Source organism: Rhinolophus sinicus, linkage group LG06 (assembly GCF_036562045.2).
Source record: "Rhinolophus sinicus isolate RSC01 linkage group LG06, ASM3656204v1, whole genome shotgun sequence".
Taxonomy (NCBI): domain Eukaryota; kingdom Metazoa; phylum Chordata; class Mammalia; order Chiroptera; family Rhinolophidae; genus Rhinolophus; species Rhinolophus sinicus.
Genome location: NC_133756.1, coordinates 6,572,150 through 6,593,616, shown reverse-complemented (window position 1 = coordinate 6,593,616; position 21,467 = coordinate 6,572,150). Strand labels below are relative to the sequence as shown.

Here is a 21,467-nt window from a genome sequence, read left to right as displayed (position 1 = left end):
ATAATTTCCTGGGTGGACCCCATATTGAAGAAGGCGGGTCCTTATTTGTTAGCAGCCCGACTGCCATATGACCGACCAGTGAAATGACAGAAGGTGCTGTGGCTGGGGACAGACTGAAGCTGGAGCCAGGGACAGATTCATTGCACCCTTCTCTCTCCTTCTGTGTGTTGGGAAATTTCTACAGTGAGAAGCAGAGGAAAAGCGAGCAAACACGGGGTGGGGGAGGTGCAGGCAGGGACCCCGGCTCCAATCCCGCTCCCACTGCCCAACTCAGGTTCCCATGGGCAGGGGCATCACCATGCGGCAGGCATGGCTTCGGTAGCACTGAGCAGAGGCTGGCCTCCAGCCCCAGGGCTCTGGGCCACGCTCCGCCCCACCCTGGCCGGGCCTGAGGCTCCAGGCCGCCACACCGCTCCAATGTCATCACCTAGGCAACCAGGACGCTGCTGCCACCGCCTGCCTGCCTGCCCAGCCACAAGCCAGCCGGCCTCCTGGCCACCTCCCCTCGGCACCGACCCTCCGGGCCCAGGCTTGGCCAAGGTAGGCTTGGGTTCAGCCTGGCCCTCCTCTTTCAGGCACGAGCTTGGGGTCCTGTTGCCGGCCCCCTGCACAGCGGCTTCTCCAGGCCACTCGGTGCAGAGCCTGCTCTGCACTGCCTCCCACCTGGTGCCCAGAATGGAGTGCCCAGGGGCAGGTTGGTGGCCAGGCCAGTGCAGAGAGGCTGTGCCAGTGATTCCCCTGACAGGACTTGGGTGACAAGGACAGGTCGCTGCTGCATGGCACTCTGTGTGGCCCCAGGTTGGGGACAGACTGGGCGGGGACAGAAATGGCTCTGGTGTCATCACCTCCTGCCGTGGACTGCCAGGAACTCTCTCCGCTTCCTGCCCAGGAGGCATAGAGCCATACCCAGGCTGGCAGGTCCTGGGGCTTGCCTAGCTGGGGGACACCACTCCTTAGCCTGATGGGGCCAACCTAGAACCGGCTTTCCCAGCTCCCCTCACCTGCACCGAGCCTCAGAGGCTGCCCTGGTCTCCCTGGCGTCACCTGGCCACCTGCAAGGCGACACCAAGTCCTGGACAGCAGGAGTCACTCCCTGTGTGTGGCCCACCTGCCACCGCTGTGCCGCTTACATGGCTGGACTCCCGAGGCCAGAGGTCCTCAGGGTCCCATCGCACTTGAGGGAAGGGGCTGCTGTGGGGATTCTCTGTGAGGAAGGCAGTGTGTGTGCACGTACGTGTGTGTGCGTGCACGATGATGGTGGTGAGGAGGAGGGTGGGGAGGCTGAGTGGCTGCCTCTCGTCCCTGCCCGGGGCCATTTGAGGCGAGAGATTGACCAAGAGATGACTAAATTGCAGATACGCAAATGGTCCCAGTGCACAGATGGGCAGTCATGCTTTACAGCCCCGCGACGCCCAGGAATCCTGCCTAGATCAATCCTGCGCCATAGGTGCGACCATCTTCATGATACACATGAGAGAACAGAGCCCCCCCCGCCCCCCGCCAACATGCACACAGCTGGTAGGCGACTGCAGGCCTTGAATCTGCGGCTGGTTGAAGCCCTTCACTCAAAAGTGCATTAACCAATGTAAATCGACGTGGAAGGGCCCCGAGGCAGGATACGCGTCCTCAGGCCCTCCTGTCCCCTCTTGCATCCCAGCACCACCCACCTGCTCCATGGTCCCCTGCCTGCCCTGGGCTCAGCAGGCCCGTGATGTACCAGCCAGGGTGGCCGTCCCCAAGAAAACCCCACTGCCTCTCTGGGAGCCGAGCCTCCCAACCCACTTCCCGAGGCACACAGACTCAGAGCCCTACCTTGGCTGAGACCTTGGGGGGCCCTGTCCCCTCTTCAACCCACCTCACTAGTCCCACCTCCGCAACCTGAAGGGCCATCCAGGGATTGTCCTTGGCTGAGCCCGGCCTGTCGGAACTTTTGTTGGGACATCTGGAGAGGGGGGCACAGCAGTGCCTTCCTCCCAAGGTCACTTTGAAAATTGAGATCAAAAAGTACAGAGGGCTCTGGGCGGGGGCCGGCATAGGGTGGGTGCAGGAGATTCTGGGTGTCATTGGCAGGAACACCATCCCAGGGCTGGGGGCAGGGGTGCCGGTGCCCTGGTGGCAGGGGGGCAGGGAGCGGGAGTGAGGCAGATGCCATTCTCTGGAACACTGACGGATGCTTCAGGAGTGAGGGATGGATGGAGGAACCAAGGAACATCACAGCAGCACAGATGAAGTCGTGTCAGATGTAAGCTGCCTTCAGAGCAAGAAAAGAACATGATTCGGGAGTCAGACTGAGCACTGGAAAGGAGCGTGGCCTCCATAGCTGGGGTGGAGGCGGCCCTGTAGCGAGGAGCCCAGAGCATGGGAGGGGAGGGTCTGTGCAGGGGGACGACATGTCTGAGTGGGGCATTGCTTTTTGAGGGATGTGAGGTGTCCTGAGGAGGGTGGCCAGGTGGGGACGATGGTTTGGACACAACCATCCAGGGCACGGTTGAAGGAGCCACGTGCTTGTCTGGGGAAGATTCCAGATGCAGAGCAGGTGCTTCCCGGGGTGGCCATTGGCACATAGAAGTGTGGCCCCTTGGGGCAGCAAGAGGGCTGGGTGGGGGGATTGGAGGAGACAGGCGGAAAGGGCAGGGGTGCCTGGCAGCCTGCTGGGGGAGCAGGTGGTGTGTGGTCAGGACAAAACTTGAGGACGACCCGGTCCCAGGTGGCCCCCAAGGCTCCTGTGCCAGCAGCTGTTTGCCTGCCACCTGCACACTTAGGCATTGATTGCACTCCTGGTGTGTACGGGCCACTCTTGGGTCCTGGTGGTGTGGCCGTGACGGAACCCTCAGGGGACCGATGACTCGCGGAGGGAGACAAGAGGAAGCAGACGTCTGTCCAGGGCTGATGAGAGCTCCCCGAGGGCCTGTCCTGTGACAGATGTCGGCCCCACACATTCTGCAGGTGCTGGGGTAGTGGTCTGCAAAGGCACCAGAGAAGGGGTGCAGGGTCAATGGGGCAAGGCAGGAGCCAGCCCCTCGGCGTCTGTGTCCGAGCCACAAGCTGGTGATTTGGGGAGGGAGGGCTGGGGCGGGTTCTGGGAGCTTCATGGGCCAGGAAGATGCCTTCTGATTCAATACTGGCTGAGATCAGAGCCCAGAGTCTAGAGGGGTGGCGGTGGGATCCCACCAAGTCTGATGCTATGCTGGGGACATCAGGTGAGGCAGAAATAGGGGGACCGGCCAAGAGGCTACTACTGCATCATGGGGAGGGCTGAGGGGGATGGGAGGAAGGTCACAGTCAGCAGTGAGCCTTGGATGTGGGTAGGACCTCGATGTGTGTCAGTGCAGATGTGTGGGCAAGGGACTTCCCAGGCAGGCTGCCTGGTGCGGTTGGGCAGATGGGAATGCAGGCTGGGAGGGGGTCGGCTCTTTTGCCAACCTCCCGAGGACAAGCCAGGTAGAGTGCAGGGGTCAAGAGTGAGGACGCTGGAGCCAGACGCTGGGTTTTACTGTCCACTCGGGACAGCTGTGTGCCCTTGGGTGGCCTAACCTCTGCATGTTTCCACCTCATTCAGTAAAATGACCTACCTGCTGCGCTGGCTTGCCAGCCATTTGGAGCTCAGTGATGCTTTGCGTGGTTTTTTTTTTTTTTTTTTTCTGTTTCGTTTTGGTGCATGTAATTTCCTCTACCAGAGAGCTGGTCTGTGGCAGCCTCTTCCGCAGGGTGTGAGGACCGTCGTCATTTTCTCCCCAACTCTGCGCAGCCAAGGGCCGCTCTCAGCAAACGTCCCCGTGAATTCGGAGCCATTTGTAGACCCTGGAGGTTTGTTCAACCATTGTTTCTTTCTAGAAGGGCATGAAGCCCTTGTCGGTGCTGAGCCACCCATTAGATTAAAACCTGCCAGATAACCTCATGGTTCTCTAGATGGGGCCCACATATCAGAGGCACCACGCACCCTGGCCTGGCTGCTGGCGGGGACCACTTGCCTTAACAGAAGCTGGTGCCCGGGACAGAAGCTGGAGTCGGGGGTAAAAGGCCAGCAGCGGCGCCTGGGGGATTCCTGGGGTCGCTCCAATCTGCCCCCACCATGGGCCCAGGAGGGAGAGAGGGCTTCTTAACCGGCACCTCCAGCTGTTTCGTATTTCCCAACAGCACCCTGCCTCAGGGTGGGGAGGCTAAACTGTCTCATCGCGAGCACTCGGTCTCCCGGGCTGGGCCACAGGGCAGAGGGAAGCAGGGTGCCGGGTCAGGCTGCTGGAGGCCTCGGCCACGGCCCCCTCAGTAGGTTCTGCAGGGCCCAGTCTTTCTGCAGTAGGTCCAGGGCACAGTTGTGGCCAGCCCTGGCCCAGGGGCCCGTCCTGACTCCACCCCACCCCATCTCATTTGGTGAGCCAGACCGGAAGGCTGCCCGGCACTCCTCTGGCCACGTGGTCAGGGTGCAGTCGGGAGGGGCAGGCGAAGAGGGGCACTGCCTTAGCTCCACAAGGAGGGGGGCCTCCTGGCTGTTCCAGGCGGAACCCCGGCCCCACCCCACCCCAAGGGCAAGGGCCACCCCTGTTCTGGGGGCAGCTGGGGCAGCAGAGGCCTCTCAGCACCAAGGATCCCAAGAGGCTGGGGTCCGAGTGCCCTGTTGGAATTGGGCTGGGCGCAGCCCTGAGGAGAGCACAATGTACGGGGGCCACTGACCCCTCCACCCAGGTAGGAGACTTCTGGACGGGGGGACATTCTGCAGTCCCCTTGGGACAGGGCCACAGGGTGACTGGAAGGGACCCTCCCGTGAAGGTCTGGCTTTACCTGCCACCTCAGGTTTCAGTCCGTCTAGGTTACTGAAATAAAAGTAAGACAGTGGGAAGGGGGTCGCCAGCATGGTGATCGTGTGACTCCGAACAACTGAGATGGATTGTTTGGGGGGTCGGGGGACAATGGAGTTCTTGGGTCTTTTCTCTGCTGAACTGAAGAAAGCCGCCCTCTCCCTGAAAGCCGTCAGTGTCCCCATCACCAGGGTGGAGTGTACACCCCACCTTGTCCCTCCCTCTGCTCAGGCCACGCGTCCACCCTCTGTCTCTGGGTTCTACGGGAGGGTGGGCAGCAGGAACCCCTGAGACTAAGGTCAGAGGGTTGGGCAAAACCGGTGGGAAGGTCGTCCCATGGAACCCTGGGAAGCGACAGGTGGGGGGTGGGGGAGTAGGATGCCCGGCAATCCTGCCCTGTGGGCCTCACAGCTGAAGGGGTGTCAGGTGATGGGAACAGGACAGGAGCGTCCTGATTAGGAGTCAGGGAGGACAGTGGCTTCCAAGAGGAGGCCGAGTCCTGGCCTGGCCTGGAAGGACACGGATGGGCGGGGTGGGGGTCATGAACCAAGGGAGAGCATGGAGGCAGCCCCCCCTGGGGTGCACGGGGACAGGGCAGGGGTCAGAGGAGACACACGGGGCAGGTGGGGACAGAGAGGACATAAAGGGATAGGGTAGGAGGCAGGGAGGGAACAGGTGGGGACAGGGCAAGGGGATAGTGAGAGGATATGTGAGGACAGGCAAAGGGTCCCGATGAGGCTGTGCTTCTGGCTGGGAAGCTGTGGATGAGAGACTGGGGGGCTGGGCAAAGCAGGGAGACAGGGCAGCAGCCCCCCAGGCCTACAGCTGCAACCTGGAGCAGAAGGGCCCTTCGGGTGCGCGGGGTATGGAACCGCATCCCCTCCCCCACCACTGGTGATCGAAGCAGAAAACGGTTGAGCTGAGACCTAGAGATACTGTGAGTCACCCTGAGAAATCAGTGGAGCGTGCCTGCTCTCCAGAGAGCCCTGCCTGTCTCTAGGGGTCCCAGGGCCCTGCTAGTGGGGGCAGAGCCTCAGGTTACAGGCCCTGGGACTCTCCCTGAGTTATAAATATTTGGGGGAAATTTCCCGCAGGGCCTGGAGCACGGGCTGGGCAGAATCAGTGATGCAATGATTCCACGACCGTCCAGCCCCCACAAATGCCGCACCTCATATATCTGACACCCACAAATGTCCCACAGTCATTCTCCTTACCCGCGGGGGACACGTCCCAAGACCCCAGGAGTGTGTGAACCGCGGAGGGTACCAGACCCCGTCATGTACTAGCTTTTCCTGTGCCGACATACCTACGATGGAGTTTAGTTTACAGATGAGGCCCAGTCGGAGACGAACAACAGGCCTAGTGATAAAGTAGAACAGTGACAGCGACCTGCTGGGTAGACCTAGTGCCTGTGGTCGGTCACCGTTCAGGGTCCCTTGCTGAAGTCCTCGCAGAGGCGCCACACTTTCTGGGAAGCACGTTGCGTCACTCGGAACACGATTCCTGTCCGTCACCCACCACCAGTTCAAGGCCTTTTCCCTCCTAACTAGCTCCCCTCGCGCACTGTGGCCGGAACTTTTGCGGCCTGAGGGGCGACAGCAGAACCGGCACCGATTTCTTTTTCCTTCTTCACAGTTTCACAGATTGAAGGTCCTTCCTCACCGTAGGTCTCAGCGACCTCAGCATTTGATACTTTTCTTTTCTTATTAAGGCGAGAGCTTTCGCCTCTTTACTTCCAGGAAGCATTTCACAGCTTCTCTCTGTCACACCCGACTGCCAGCACCCCCTCTCCTGCGCTTTGGGGCCCATATTAAGGGAGGTAGGGTGACGTGGACACAGCACTGGGATAGTGTGACAGTCCGTCTGATCACCCAGACGGTTACTAAGTGACTAACGGGCGGGCAGCGTGTACAGCGTGGAGACGCGGGACGAAGGGGATTCACGTCCTGGGCGGGATAAAGCGAGAAGGAGCGAGACTTCATCACACTCCTAGAAAGGCGCGATTTGAAACTTACGAATGATTTATTTCTGTAATTTTCTTTTTTTTTAATTTTTATTGGGGAACAGTGTGTTTTTCCAGGACCCATAAGCTCTAAGTAAAGTCGTTTTTTTTTCACTCTAGTCGTGGAGGGCGCAGCTCACTGGCCCACGTGGGAATAGAACCGGCAACCTGGGTGTTATGAGCACTGCGCTCTGACCAACTGCGCTAACCGGCTGCCCCGTTTCTCTAATTTTCCATTGAATATTTTTGGACTGTGGTTGACTGCAGGCAACTGAAAGCATAGAAAGTGAAACCGTAAATAAGCGGGTAGAGAGGATCGGAGTGTCCAGGGCAGCCTGGGGGTTCTGGGTGAAGTGTTTGAGTCTCTGCACCTCCGATCTTTCACCGAACATCAGCATTTCCTCTTTCCCATGCCGAGCTCCTGCCGGGGTGGCAGGTGTTCCCTGATGCCTGCAGGGACTGGGTCTGTGGCTCCGTCACTTGTGTTCTTGGGGGTCCTGGGTCTAGTACAACCAGCCCTTCAGAGTTTTGCAGGGAAGCTGGACATCACAGCACTGTGTGGCTTCCTGGTTCAGGTTCCATGGTGTCCTCTAGGTAAGACGGCCAGGGATCCAGACCCTCACTGTTCCAATGAAGAGCAGGAGTGGAAGTCCTGGGGGAGGCTGGTAGACAGCCGAAGTTGGGGCCTGCTTCTGAGGTCTGGGGATGATGGTTCTGGGGTGCGGTTGAGGGTCCCATGTCCTGACACAGAGGAAGCCCCTGCTTTGCCCCATGCAGCTCGGCCCCCTGTAGTGCCTGAGCTGCTCCCGTGCATGGCTGGTGGCGCTCACCTGGCCAGGTATGGCAGCCGGGACACAGCAGGTGGGGTACTCAGACAAAAAGGATGCCTTTGTTAATTCGAGGGTCTGTGGGAAGGAAGGGTGCAACGTAAGAACGCAGAGGAGAGTGAAAAGCAATGTCACTTCAAACATGAAACTAGTGTCCACGTTCAGGCACCTGGTCAAAGTGCGGCTTCGCTGACAGGCTCCCAGGGAGCCCTGCACAGAGGGCCCCCCATCCCACCCCTGAATCCCAGTGCCGAGCGTCCACGGGGCCAGATCCAGGCCAGCCAGCAGGAGGCAGACAGGCGATGCTGTTCTCTGTTTCTGTGTCTCACTCTGTCTGTCTGTCTCTCTGTCCCTGTCTCTCTCTCTGTGTGTCTCTCTGTCTCTGTCTCCCACAATTTTCAGGGAACCAATTCAGTGATGGCTAGCATACTCACAATGTTGTGAAGCCACCACCCCTCCCCAGTTCCAGAACATTCTCATTACCCCAAAGGAGACCCACACCCATTAGCAGTCAGCCCCCCTCCCTCTCCCCCAGCCCCTGGCAGCCACCAATCTGTCTCCTCTGGCATTGCCCGTTCTGGACCCTTCATAAATGGAACCCTAGGACACATGGTCCTTGACACCTGGCTTCTCTCACTGAGCATAGTATTTTGAGGTCCAACCACATTGTGTCAGGGCATCATTCTTTTGATGGCAGAGTAATATTCCATTGTGTGGACCTACCACAATTTGTTTATCCATCCATCGGTTGGTGCACATTTGGGCTGTTTCTGATTATTACGAACGGGAGATGGGATCCCGCCACCCACTCGCTATGTGACGTTAACAAAGCTTTTTCCATCTCTGGGTTTGGAGGATCCGTCAGCAAAATGATGGAGGTGGAGCAAATGGCCCAGGCCAGTCAGGTTTCATGTCGGCCCACACCGAGAGGCTACCCTGATTCCTGCTCACCCACGAAGGGCTGGCCCGGGGAGTGGGTGAAGGCGGGTTGCCTGGCCTCAGCTCAGTGGCCAGCCCACTTCCTCCCAAGTTTACCCCATGCTGAATTACGTGGGGGCCTGCTCCATGCCCAGTACTCAGCTGCACTGGCCTCTGGACAGCTCAGCCCAGCTGGCAGTGACCTCCCAGCCCAGGAGGCAGCATGCAAGTGCGTTAAAACCCTGTGGATTGTATGCTGAAGCTTTGGGGTAGACACGACTAAGTTGATTTCTAACTCTGAGAAAACCACTCGGCCATTCCTGCACTTACAGTTATACTGTGTGACCTCAGCAAGTCACATAACCTCTTGGAGCCTACGGTGGCCCTCGGGGCTCATGCCACGGCTCCAGGGACCGTGATGGCCCTGGGGCAAGCCACAGGCCTCCAACAGTGTCTGTCTGCCTGGGGACAAAGTGACAGATTGCGGACACCCCCCCCCTCCCCTGATGATCGTGGGCAGGTCCAGGCCTGCCTGCTTGGGCGCTGCCAGGCTGTGGCTGGGCTGAGTCCCGCAGGCCCCTGCCAAGGACCCAGAGGCCCGCCTAGAGGAGACTTCGCCTTGGCCTGAGTGGGGCGGTGGTTTCCTGCCCCTCCCTCCCACAGCGGGACAAGGGCCCCAGCTGAGTCCAGCCTGGTCACTGCTACCTCCTCCTGTGTGGCAAGGGCCACTTCAAGGTGGTACCTGGGCACGGAGACTTTCAGGAGAGGCAATGGCAGGGACAAAGGCCAGCAGGGCCCCTGGTCGGGGCACTCCAACCCCTGGGCATCTTCCATGGTGAGGTGGCACCACGCCAGTGACAGAACAGCTCCCCAGCCTTGGTGAGCTTCCTCGTGGGGCCAGCGGTCATTCATGTCAAGTTGCAGGACAGACCCCGCTTCAGAAAGGCCGTCTGCAGTGGACACAGCAAGGCTCGAACCCAGGGCTCTGCTCCCGCCTCTGGGGTGCCCTGCACTTGCTGTCCCCGGAGGGAGTGATTTGTGATATGAGCTGTCCCCACGTCTTGGCACATTGGAGCCCCCAAGCCTGGCTCAAGCCTCCAGGCTGGAACTAGACACACAGTTGGTAGTGGTGACGGCCACACGTCTTCAAGGGCTCACTGTGCCCGGACACAGCATGAACACGTTCAATCCATGCTGCAACAGCCCGCAGCCGTCCACACAGGGAGTGCTGCTGTCACCCCCCTCGTAGGTGGTGGCCCTGAGGAGCCCTTCCTGCCCAGGGCACTCCGGCTGGGTCTGAAGCCAGGCCTGCCCATTAGCAAGGCTGAGCGCCTGCCCGCTCACCTGGGTCTCGACTCAGTTTCCTGCCCTGGAAATGGGCAGGATGAGCTGGGGGGTGGGGAGTGGGGGGTGTAGGATGAGAGCCCCCCTGGCCGCTGCTCGAGCGGTGTCCTCGCGTGTCATCGCTGGCCCTGCCGATCCCCCCACCCCAGGACGAGGAGCACAGAGAACGCCGTCCACAGGGCTCACTCCTTCTTCCTCCCCCAGAACAAGCTGCCTCGAGTAGGGTGTGGAGAAGATGAACCAGTCCACCTCCACGGCCACCGACGAGGGCACCACGTTCGAGCACCTCTGGAGCTCTCTGTGAGTATTTCCTCTGAGTGGCCCCCAGGCTGGACTCAGGCCAGCTGGGGCAGGACGAGGCGAACAAGCTGGGTTGGAGCCAGGAGAGGTCCAGGGGACAGAGCCCACACGTGCTCGTGCCTCCCTGGCACTCACACCAGCCCTGAGAGGCTGGCAGGGCAGGTGGGAGCTGAGGGCAGCCAGACAGAGCAGGGGAGGTTGGCCACGGGCTGGTCCGAGCTCCGGTCTGGGTGGTCTGGGGCTGATGGCTGTGTGCCCTCTTCCCAGGGAGCCGGACAGCACCTACTTTGACCTGCCCCAGTCGAGCCAGGGCAGCAGCGAGGAGGTGGGTGCCGTGGAGGCCAGCATGGGTGTCTTCCACCTGCAGGGCATGGCCACTCCGTCCGTCATGGTGAGTGGGGCTGCCCTCTGCGGAGGCCTTGGGGTGGGGCAGTAGGTGTGGACAGTCCTGTCCAGTAGCCTGCCGAGCCAGAAGGGGGGGCTTCTGGTGCATAGCTTCCTCTGTGGCTTTGTCAGGACACTTCAATTGCAAAACAGAAACTGTATCAGCTTACATAACTGTCATTCCAGGGGTAGGAGTGGATTCAGGCATGGCTGGATCCAGGTATTTAACAGCTGCCTCCGTCTCTGGCCCTGCCCTCCCGTGGTGGCTTTGTTCTTAGACAGTCTCTCCTCTCGTGGTGAAGGGTACCAGGCTCAAAAGCATCCCTTTCCCCCGGGGCTGCTTGGCCTGTAGGGCCACAGGCCACCTCTCATTGGTCCAGATGTGGTCACATGCCCGTCTCTGAGCCTGCCCTGTTCCTTGGTCGACCTGGGTCCCCTGGAACAGGATCAGGATGGCATGGAATAACTTGGGCTCCCCCACCACAGGGATTGAGTTATGGGGAACAGAGTCCCAAAGGAAAATTGAGGAAGTAGAGTGGGTGGGGGCTGCAGGGGCAATGGACGCCCCCCACCCCACTCAGGTCTTGCCATGCTGGGCATTTTTCTTGGCAAGAGTGCAGGGCAGTGGTAACTGGGTGTGGCTGCATCCCTGCCTCTCTCTGGCCACCCATGGCCAGGACACGGGTGGCAAACAGGTGGGACACAAGGGGGACCCCTGGCCCTGGGAGAGGACCGGCGGTCCTGCTGTCCCCAGCACCCCTCTGAGATGGCCTCCTTGGCACAGCCCCCCGGACCCTGGGGCTGCTCGGTCCTGCCCACAAGCCTTGTTCGCCAGGGCTCCCTCAGGTGGGGAGCTGTCGAGGGAACTTTGCTGCATGTGTGAGGGAAACAGAAACCCCGCAGGTGCATCCTGGATGCTGCTTGCTGGCTGCTGGCCTTCCTACAGTTAAGGGCGTCTGTCTCGGGGGCACCAGTGCCAGGCCAAGGGCTAGGACACAGGAGGCAGGCAGTGCTGGGGACTCTGGAAGCCAGGAGGGCACGGAGCCTGGACCCCTCCATAAGCCCCCTCTTCCAGAACGTGGAGCCCCTCACCCAACCCACCCCAACATACACCCGTCTGAGACACCATGGACGTCTGGTGAATAGTGGGGGCTGTGGGGGCTCCAGTCACATGAACGAGTTGGGATGAAGTGGGGTGAGGGAGGAGGCAGGAGGGTCCTGTGTCCTCTGTCTGTGTCCGTTTCAATGCTAGGCTGGTGCAGGACCCGCCGGCCCCCATGGCACTAGGACAGGGCAGCTGCTTGGGCAGCCACGGCCCAGGATGTGGTGGGGTCTGGCGGGCAGTGAGCCCCTGTGATGCCTCTACCTTTGAGGACCCTCAGACTGAGGGATTTAACTCCCTGGCCCAGCCTCCTGCCTCTACTAGGAGATCATCAGGGTGGAATAGCCCATCTGACTTTAGCACCTGCTATACTCCCATTTTACAGGTGAGCAAACCGAGGCAGATGCTGGGAAAGGTGGGCCTGGGATGGGCCAGTAGTGTCGTCCTACAGCAGGATGAGAAGGGACACTCTCTGACCTGCCAACTGCTCCCCAGGGACAAAGGGTCCTGAGCCTCCAGCCCCCTGCCTGGACATCAGTGTCCCCTCTTTTTGGGATTGGTCGTAGGCCATGCATAGTGACGCTCAGGGCTGCAGCGAGACCCCACAGACATTTCCTTTTTTGGAGCCAGTGCTGTGGCTGGACCAGCCCTTGTGGGTCTTATCATGTCAGGATGCAACCAGCAGGGAGATGAGAAGCACGAGGTGCATCACTCAGCTCCGACAGGGACCCGACTCGCCTGGCACAGGGGTCACTGGGGTCGAGGGTGGGGGCCTAGGATTCCAAGGGTTCACTCTTTACTGGTTTATTTGAATCATAAGAGCAGGAAGGGAGAAGCAGGGTCACTCTAGCAGTCAGTTCTCTAGGTTGCCCAGAGCTTCCTGAAAGGGGAACTTGCGGCTGGGGCAGCCTGGCTCCACCCAGTCGTGTGGTGGGCATTGTGCTTATTGGAGAAGCATGTCTGAGATGGATGCCTCGGCCATCTCAAGTGTCATGTCAGGCACTTGCGTTACCATGACAAAGCTAATTGTCAGGCTCTAACTCTACCTTCCCTCTGTGGTGGGACAGGAGCCGCCACCAGGCTCCAGGGCAAGGGGACCCCTGAATGCAGCCTCCTAAGAGGTCTGTCTCCCAAGTTCCAGAAGCCACCCCCACCCAGCAGCCAGGCTCACTCCTCAAGGGCAGAGGTCTGGGGAGACCGCACAAACTCAGCACCAGGAGGGCGTCCTGCGTGCAGGGAGCCAGAGGGGCCACTTCTGGGTTCTTGCAGGTGGCATACACTCCCCGACACCACCAGGAGGGTGCCTGGTACTGAGTCTGGGCGTGGAGGGGGAGACAAGCCTCTCACCAGCCATGGGTAACGAGGGTGGGGCCAACAACCTCTGCAAACAGCAAGAGAGAAAATCTGTCAGGTAGCAACACGCCTCGTAGCAAAAGTGGGCCATGAAATACCTGTGTGCAGAGCTCAGTCTCAGGGGGGTTCCCTCAACCGCGCTGCCCGGCCAGCGCCCACACACCTCATCCTGGTCCTGCCGGGCTCCATCGTGACAGCAGTCACTGGGCCGGGCTGGGCACTGCCCATGCGCTTGCTGTAGCCCACCCCTCACCGCAGACGGCCTCCCGTGCCCAGACGCAAAGACTCAGCGCAGCCCAGGCAGTGAGGGCAGCCAGCTTCAGAGACCCAGTCCTGGCTGCTCTGCCCAAGGGCCTCTGCCCAGTGCATCCAGGGGCTTGGGGCGGGAGCTCTGTCCCCCCATCCTGGGGCTTATCCAGCCAAAGGGCATGGCTTATGCAGGCACAGTCCTCGCCTGGGGGGCAATGGTCTTCTGGGGCTGTGCCTTCCATAGTCTGGGGGGGGGCTTGGGTCTCCCCCCCTTGGCTGTGCTGCTGACCAGGCAGGTTCCTCCAAGCTCTGATGAGGCATGAAAGGGAGAGATGGAGGAAGGGGAAGCCGACAGATGCTCAACAAGGCTAACTGCCCCCACTCCTCCCCACACCCCCTGTAGTCAATGGGGCCCCCTCCTCCCCTGCCCGTTCTTCAAGAGTTCCCTCCCTCCCTGGGCCCTTTCCCGCCTCTCCTGGCTCCTTTCTCTGGTGACAGCTGTTGTGGGCAGATGGGCCACCGTGGGTAGGGCTGCAGCCAGCAGGGGCCCACTGCCCAGGTGCCACCAGCAAACTGCACAGCAGGACAGATGCCGGGGGCTCAGAGATGCCAGCGGTCACCCAAGGCAGCCTTCCTGGGTGTGGAGGGGCATCTCTCCCCAGGCCCAGAAGGGAGGGCACCTCTGGAGTGTATACACCTCAGAGTAGGAATTGTCAGGAAACTGCGCAGCCCCCAGAAGGGGACAGGTGCTCCCTCCTCAAGGAGAGTCTGCAGCACCAAGGAAGGGTGGGGGTGGGGCTTGGGGGCAGGGAGTGGGCTCAGCTCTTTGGTCCTCTCGGGGACCCCAATGCCCCTCCCCCAGCACGGAGCCCTTCCTTCCACAGGCTTCAGTGGGGAGGATCTCTGGTGTCCACAGAGCTGAGCCCTGCCTGGCCCAGGGCCATTTGCCTGTGGGTGGTCAACCCACCAAGAGTCTCAAGGAAGTGGAAAGTGGCGTGGAATCCCCACTGAGTAAGAATGAGAACAGCAGGTATCAGTTGCAAGGGCTGTGGGGCCGCCTGGAGGAAAGAGCTGGGACCCAAAGCAGGAGGCCGCGAGGTTCAGGGCTCCGTCTCCAGCACCTCTGGCCCCTGGACAGCCAGGACTTTGGAGAAACACACGCAAAGTGGACACTGCACTTTCACAGCTGGAAACATGTGCCCAGGTTCACAGTGTGGAGACAATGGTCATTCTCAGGCCCCCCGGGAAAAGCCGTCACCACTGCTGTGCATGGGAGGGAGTGGGGGTGCAGCCCCTCTGCCCAGGACCCTCTGCCTTCGGTGTTTGCACCGGGGCTGGCAGAGACGGCCTCTCCCACCTGACACCACCTTCCGCTGGGCAGTTCCTCTGGGGCCCAGCCTTGTGCCCTACAGGCTCGAGCCCCTGGGCCACCCCAGTGGCCCACAGTCCCGCAGAGCCCTGGCCTTCCTCTGCCCGAGGTGTGTGCCTTATGCCTCCTCTCCTGGGTATCTGTTATCTATTGCTACATAACATGCTTAGTGTCTGCAAACGACACCCACGTGTTAGCTCGCAGCCTTGTGGGTCAGGAATCCCTCGTGTATTCATTGCGTCCCTCTCAGGGTCTCAGCAGGCTGCCCTCAAACTGTCGGCCAGGACAACAGTCTTGCCTGAAGCTGGGGGACCTCTTCCAGGCTCTAGTTTTTGGCAGAATTCAGTCCCTTGAAGCTATAGAACGTAGGTCCCCACTTTCATGCTGGCTGGTGACCAAGAGCCACCATTTTCAGCTCCGCCATACCCTGCCACACGGCCCCTTCACAACCTGGCCGTTTGCTCCTGGAGGCCACGTCTCCCTTCCTCTTTGAAGGGCTCCCTTGATGAGGCCTGGCCCAACTGGAGAATCTCTTTTGATCAATTTACAGTTGACTGGTTTGTAACTCATGCTGGGTGACATCACATTCACAGAGCGCCCTCGAGGGGCTGTGCAGGACATGGGGGCCACCTAGGAGTGAGCCCCACCTCTAGTCTCCCCTGTGCTACCCTGCCCATTTCTGGCATCTTTCACCTCAAATTCTTTTTCCTTTTGCTTTCCCCTTTCTGCTATTTATGAAACTGGCACAATTAAGAAGAGGCTGCCCTACCCGGCCCCTCTCCCAACCAGCCCTGTGCATGGAGCCCCAGCTGGGGCTGTTTTCCAATAATTGTTCCCTTGACAGATGAGGACACACTTGAGATGTCGGGGAATTTGCCCAACTTCACCCAACGCCCCCCACCCCACCCACCCCTGGCGCTGTCCCTCAGCCAGCCCACCTGCCCAGCACCATCCCTCAGGAACTGCACGGAAGGACAGACCCTCCCCAGTCGGTCAGGGTGGGGGCTCCCCATCTGAGGGCAAGGGAGGCTCCAGCCAGAGCTCCCCACCTGCAGACCCCTTCCCAAGCCCCTGCCTACCCCACAAACCTCTGTTTTCCTCGCCTGTCTCCTTGTGAGTGGGGGACACTTGTGCAGTGCGATCTAATAGCCACAGAATAAGAAGTGCAGGCCAGCAGAGTCACGCTTCCCACAGCTGTCGCCAAGGCCCTGAGCCTCAGCTGGGGCACCCAGGCCAGCCCCTCGGGGACAGTGCCTGGAAGCTTGTCCCCGCCTGCTTTCTTTCCATCAGCTGTGTGCTGTGCCTCCCTCTGCCTCAGCTCCTCAGGAGGCTGGAAGTGGTCGGGGGTTTAGCTAGAACATGCCAGAAAACGAGGATCTCAGGGTGTCTTTCCAGCACCTCGCAGGTTTTTAGGCTCTTGTGTGGGGGGGGGTAGAAGCGGCTGGGGGCTTAGAAACCTGAGGTCGGCAGTCCACAGTCACGTGATTTGTTTGTGTCTATCTGACGCCCCGCCCGAGTCCAGCAAGGGTCCCGACCCCTGTGCCAAGGGCAACTTTGTGTCAAAGATGGTTAAGTCAGAATGGAGATTCCGACTCCCCAGGAAGGGAGTGGTGGTGGCCCCCGTGATGTCCCCGCTAGGCGACCCCCGACACAGAGTCCCCCGCATGCTGAGGGTCGGGCAGTTGGCACTCTGATGGGCAGGGTCCCAGCCGTCTTCTGCTGGGCCACCTCCCTCTGTGTCAGGACTCAGCTCCAGCAAGGACAAGACCAGGGAGTGGCAGGTGGGCAGCCCGGAGTGTGTGGGCTCTGGGTTCTCCCACTCAGTCTGCTGCATGGGGCCACCCCCGGGCTGCCCTTTCCATCGCCAGGCTCCCTGGGGGGTCTGGGGGCAGCAGTCTCCCCGAGTGTCTCTCCTCTCCACTCAGCCCTTTGGGGTGGCCCAGTGGACCACACCATGTTCCCTGGGCAGGAGGGAGATGGCTCCGCCCCGAGTGCCGGGCCACCCGACCATCTCTTCCTTTGGGGTGGCCTGGCCTTGCAGACAGAGGTCTCAGGGACCCGGGCTGGCCCCCTCGTGTTCAGGGGCGGAGGCTGGTGGCTCCCAGGGCCTCCGGGGGCGGTGTCTCAGACGGAGCGGGTGGAGCTTAATTGTGGAGCGGGCCGCTCGCCCCGTACGCCGCCCCCTCCCCGGGCAGCTCCTTGGTGCGGTCCAGCACACCAGTGGGCAAGCTGAGGCCTGCCTGGGCTCTGATGAATAGTCATGAGGGCGAAGGGGTGGGCGCCCGTTTTGTTGTTAGATGCAGCGAGTTGACAGGACTAAGGGAGAGGGCGAGCGAGAGGATGCCAACAGACAGCCCACCTGTCCTGCAGCGTCCTCGGCTCCTGCCCCGCTAGCTGCACAGCCTCTCTCCCGGGCCCACACCACCCGCTGGCCGCCACTCTGCCCCTTGCGCCCTGGCCACCCAGACCCATGCCTCGTTCCACAGCACGCCAGCTCCCCGGCGTGTGCAGACCCCCACGCGCCCACCATGCTGTACGTCAGTGACCCCATGCAGCACTTCGCCACGGTAGGTACGCCCTTCAGATCTATCGGGGGACCCTGTCTCCATCCTTCTCGGGGGACTCGGTGGGGCTTTCGCCAACGTGGAGGGCTCAGAGGGGTGTTCTCTTATCTGTGTCCTGGCCGGGCACCTGCTGCCAGGGGGGGCGTGGCCATCCAGGGTGAGCAGAGGCAGGCAGGAGGCGCTCAGGGTGGGGGCAGGTCCCGAGCATGGAAGCAGGTGCCTGTCCATCCTGGAGAAGCTCAGGGGACCAGTGTCTACTGGCTGGGCAGGACCCGCAGGCAGGCAGAGGAGGGCGGGCGGGTGTCTGGTCAGGGCTGGGTGGCTGCCTGGAGGCACGGGAGTTTCTGAAGCTCCTTGGCTTGGGGTTGATGGCTCCGTCCCAGGCTCAGGGTCCCCTGGAGATCGCCTTTCTCCCCGGAGCTTGGGCTTGAGGCCACCACACCTGTGCCGAGGCCAGGAGCATCCTCACCTGGGAACCTGATCATTTGACCAGACAGGAGTGCTTCTCGCTGGCTGAGGGCTGGTGAGGTGTGGGTCCAAGCTCCAGGTCGAGGACCTGCAGAAAGCTGGCCTCACAGAGGGACATCTGGCCTGGCAGAGGGAAAGGAAGGGACTGCAGCTTATACCTGGCCCCTGTGGCCTGAGCCCCGGGGACCTGAGCTCATTTCCAGACTTGCCAGATCCCTGGGGCCAGGCAGGTATCAGGCTGCTAATTGAACAGGTTGGGGTGGGGGGGATGCAGCTGCCCCGCACGTGGCCGTTTTCCCTGCAGGGAGGCAGATAGAGGGGGGGCCGTGGGTACTGAGGGACATGGGGGACTCTTGTCTAAGCTTTTCCCTCTAGTGAAGTGGTGAGGCTGTTGTGCGGTGTGTCCCGGGGCCGGGGTGGGAGCTGTGGACCCGCCGCTCTATGGACACGGACGTCACCGCCCCACATGAGCTGTGGGCAGCAACGGTCAGCCACGCCATTGCGAGGCTTCTCCGAGAGCAGGGGCAACTGTGTCCATTCATTCATTCATCCTTTATCTCAGCAAGTGACTATGGAGCTGCCCTGATGTATCCATGCCCCGGCCAGGTGGGCTGGGCTGGGTCAGGCTGACTTGTGAGAACGCCTCCCTTTCTTGTTTCTGTCCCAAAGGGACAGTGTGTGTGACCCTGCCCACTGCATGGACATGACCAAGAGAGGAGTGGTATTTGGGCCAAAGCCCCTTAAGCCCCAAATGAAGAGCGAGGTTGAACTTGAGAACTTTTGTGGTCACCCTGGTGGTTCCTGAGAGCCCACCGGGCTGACCCACCTTCCTGAGCACTGGTCACCTTGTGCGGGAGCAGCATGACAGGACACAGCGCTTTGTCCCCTGCGTAGTGTGGAGCGGAGCCACCCCCTGCTCCACAGACAGCTCCCACAGACAGAGACAGTGCAGCCGCAGCAGCAGGCCTTCAGAAGGGAGAGACATCAGGGTGTCAGGAAACACTTACTAAGCGCCTACTGCATACAAGGCTTACGGAGGGAGAAGAGGCATGATCCCACACAGCTCCAGAAGGACCCTCTGCGGAGAACAGGCCACAGGAGGGCAGGGCCGATGCTGGGAGCATCGGACGCTGCACCTGGGACCGGGTGGGAGCCATGGGTCCACGTGGGATTTGCTGAGGGGCTGGATGTGAAGGGAAGGGTGACTGACGTTTTGACCTAAGTGACTGGGTGAAGGGAGCCATTTATTCAGATGGGAAACTGCAAGAGGGGATTTGGAGAGAACAGTAAGCATCTGCTGTGGTTGTGTTGTGTGTGAGACACTCGTCAGCCATCACTTGGTGAGAAAGAGCAGCAGGTGTCACAGAGTGGGGGGCGGGAGGAAGAGGAGGAAGTGGGGGGCATGGGAGGGAGAGCATGGAGTTCCTGAAGCCCCCTGAGGGTGGGAGGGTCCAGAGTTGCTGACCTTCTGAGCAGGACGGGCCTGAGAAGTGCCACCAGGTAGCCTGGACCGGGACATCAGGGGAGTTGATGGGAGGCAGTCAGACGAGGGGTGCAGTTTGAAGATGACATTCAAATTGGGGGCAGAGGAGTCAGGAAACCCGCATGGTTTCTTATCCTGGGCCTTGGGGTGGGGGGAAGGAGTGTGGGCCACGGTGTCTGAAGCTGCCACTTGGACACTTGGGAGAATGTGTCTGTGGAGCAGGAAGGGGTGGGTGGAGACGACCAGTGGGGAGTCCCACGTGGGTGGCGTTTACTGTCAGGGCTGGGTCGGCGGTGAGTAACCAGAGGGCAGAGAAGCAGGGGCCCAACCCAGGGCTCCCCAAATGGGAGAAGGCAGAGGGAGAGATACCACAGAGGAGACGAGAGGTGCAGGCTGGGAAGCCTGGAGACGGTGTCGGGAATGGGGGTGCTGGCCGGAGGACGCTGCTGACAGGTGGGACGGAGGGGGACTCTGGGAACCCCCAGGGGACACTTCTGTGACTGAGCTGGGAGTGGCCAAAGGGGACACGGGGCTCAGCTACAAGGCATCCTCTCCCTGACCTTCTGCCACGGGGCACCAGGGTGGGATGGACTGCTCCAGGAGGAAGATACCAGAGCCTCACTCAGGGGGACACAGGGGTCACTCACTCTGGCTTGTTGCACCTGAGACATTCCTCCTGCCCAGCCTCCTGCCCCCTCCACCAGGTTCACCATTTGTCCCTGCAGTTCCGGCTCCTGCCCGCCTGTCAATAGCCCCACCTGAAGGGCCAGTAGGAACTCACCTACCGGCTCAAGCTGAGCTCCTACCTTCCCCCTGTGACTCGTCCTGTCTCAGCTAGAGGAAAAGCCACTCTTCCTTCTCGGCGGAAACCTGGGAGCTGCTCTTGACCCCCCTTCCTGAACACCCAATATTCCGTTTATTAGGAGTCTGTCAGCGTCCTGTCCGAATGTGCTTTGCCCCCACAAGTCTCCGGTTGCTGCTTTTGACTCAGGAGCCAGAGGTCCCTCCCTCCAGCTCAGCCCTGGGGGCTGCTGCCCGCTTCAGTGTGGAGGCTCTGCCTCTGACCAGTCCTGCACTCCGCCCTGCCCCTCAGCCCTTCCTCTGGCCACAGGCCCTCTGCTCACTGGTCTCCAGCCTGGAACCTTCTGGGGGCTGCACCCACTGCCCCGGTGGCATCTTTCACCTCTGGCAGGCAGAGCTCCACTGATACCTTCTCCAGAGCCCCTGGCCTGGGCACCCCTGCCCCTGCCCTGCCCCACCGGCTGCCTTTGTCTTCAGCCTGTTTTGAAGCTCCCCCCACCCCGCCCCTGCACACTGGCTTGCTTGCTGGGGGGCGGGGTAGGAGGCACAGCCACACCTGCATGTCCTCAGCTGCCTCTCAGCACCTGAGAGGGTACCCAGGAGGTGCTTCTGGAAGGACTGAACACCCTCCCTGCCAGGAAGCTTGTCCCATCACAGAGCTGGGGGGAGGAGCTGGGGTCTGTCCACTCTGGAGCCCCGAATTGGGGAGGGCATGCGAAAAGCAGGGGCTGAGCTCTCACGGAGTAGGCGCGGGCCGTGTCTCCAGCGCGGGCCGCTCCCTCGGCCTGGGGTGCCCCCCACCCTGTAGCTCTTTGTCCTTTCTTTGGGCGCCTGCTCCTGTCGCCTTCACACAGGGCCATTGCTGGTGGCACACCCGTGCCCCACCCCTGAGTCCTTCACTCACTTGTCACCATCCAGATTCTCCCTCTAGCTGGTCACTCTCACTCTCTCCCCCTGAGGAGGGTGCCACCAGACCACCGGGCCCTGGATTAGCCTCTGTAGGATGGACAGAGCAACGGACAGAGGAAGGGGTGGATAAAGGCTGTCAGTGACGCCTGGGTCAGGCTCCAGGGCTGCAGACAGGGTGGGAAGGCTGACCAGCCCCTAGCGGTGCTCAGGGAGAAGGGGGGCAGTCGGCACCCCGCCCATCGCAGAGCGCCCCGCCTTTATTCCAGGTCCTTGGCACCCTGGGAGGTCGGGTCTGGATGGGGCCTGTTTCCTGGTGGTTAAATTATGGCCGTGCATCCCGTGGGCCACCTGCCTGCTTATGGGCAGCTCCACAGAGCCTGGCAGGGCACCTCCCAGACCTCACCAGGACCCAGCAGATGCTCTCGGGCCTCACTCGTCTCAGTATCGCCATCTGGAGGTGGAGGCGGGCAGAGCTTTGGCGGCTGGGCTTCGAAGTCCTGCAAACACACGCCTTGGGGGCTGGGGCTTCTGGGGGCACGTTTCTCTGGTGCGAGGTGTGGAAAGTTCCACATGGCCCTGGCATAGGATTGGGCAAGGC

At 60.9% G+C, this 21,467-nt stretch overlaps 1 protein-coding gene across 3 annotated transcripts in view; it reads left to right on the top strand.

Annotated features, from left to right (window-relative positions):
* Positions 1 to 451: 451 nt before the first annotated feature.
* TP73 (tumor protein p73) overlaps positions 452 to 21,467 on the top strand; it is a 51,704-nt gene continuing 30,688 nt past the window's right edge. The window contains exons 1-3 of one of the 3 annotated variants that reach the window (XM_074334219.1): positions 452 to 540; positions 10,092 to 10,187; positions 10,455 to 10,578. In XM_074334219.1, the coding sequence (XP_074190320.1) occupies positions 10,123 to 10,187; positions 10,455 to 10,578 (189 nt within the window). In that variant the 5' untranslated portion in view covers positions 452 to 540; positions 10,092 to 10,122. Of the gene's footprint in view, positions 541 to 3,717; positions 3,808 to 10,091; positions 10,188 to 10,454; positions 10,579 to 16,949; positions 17,212 to 21,467 lie in introns of those variants that run through there. The other 2 variants (XM_074334220.1, XM_074334221.1) reach the window with 2 other exon arrangements.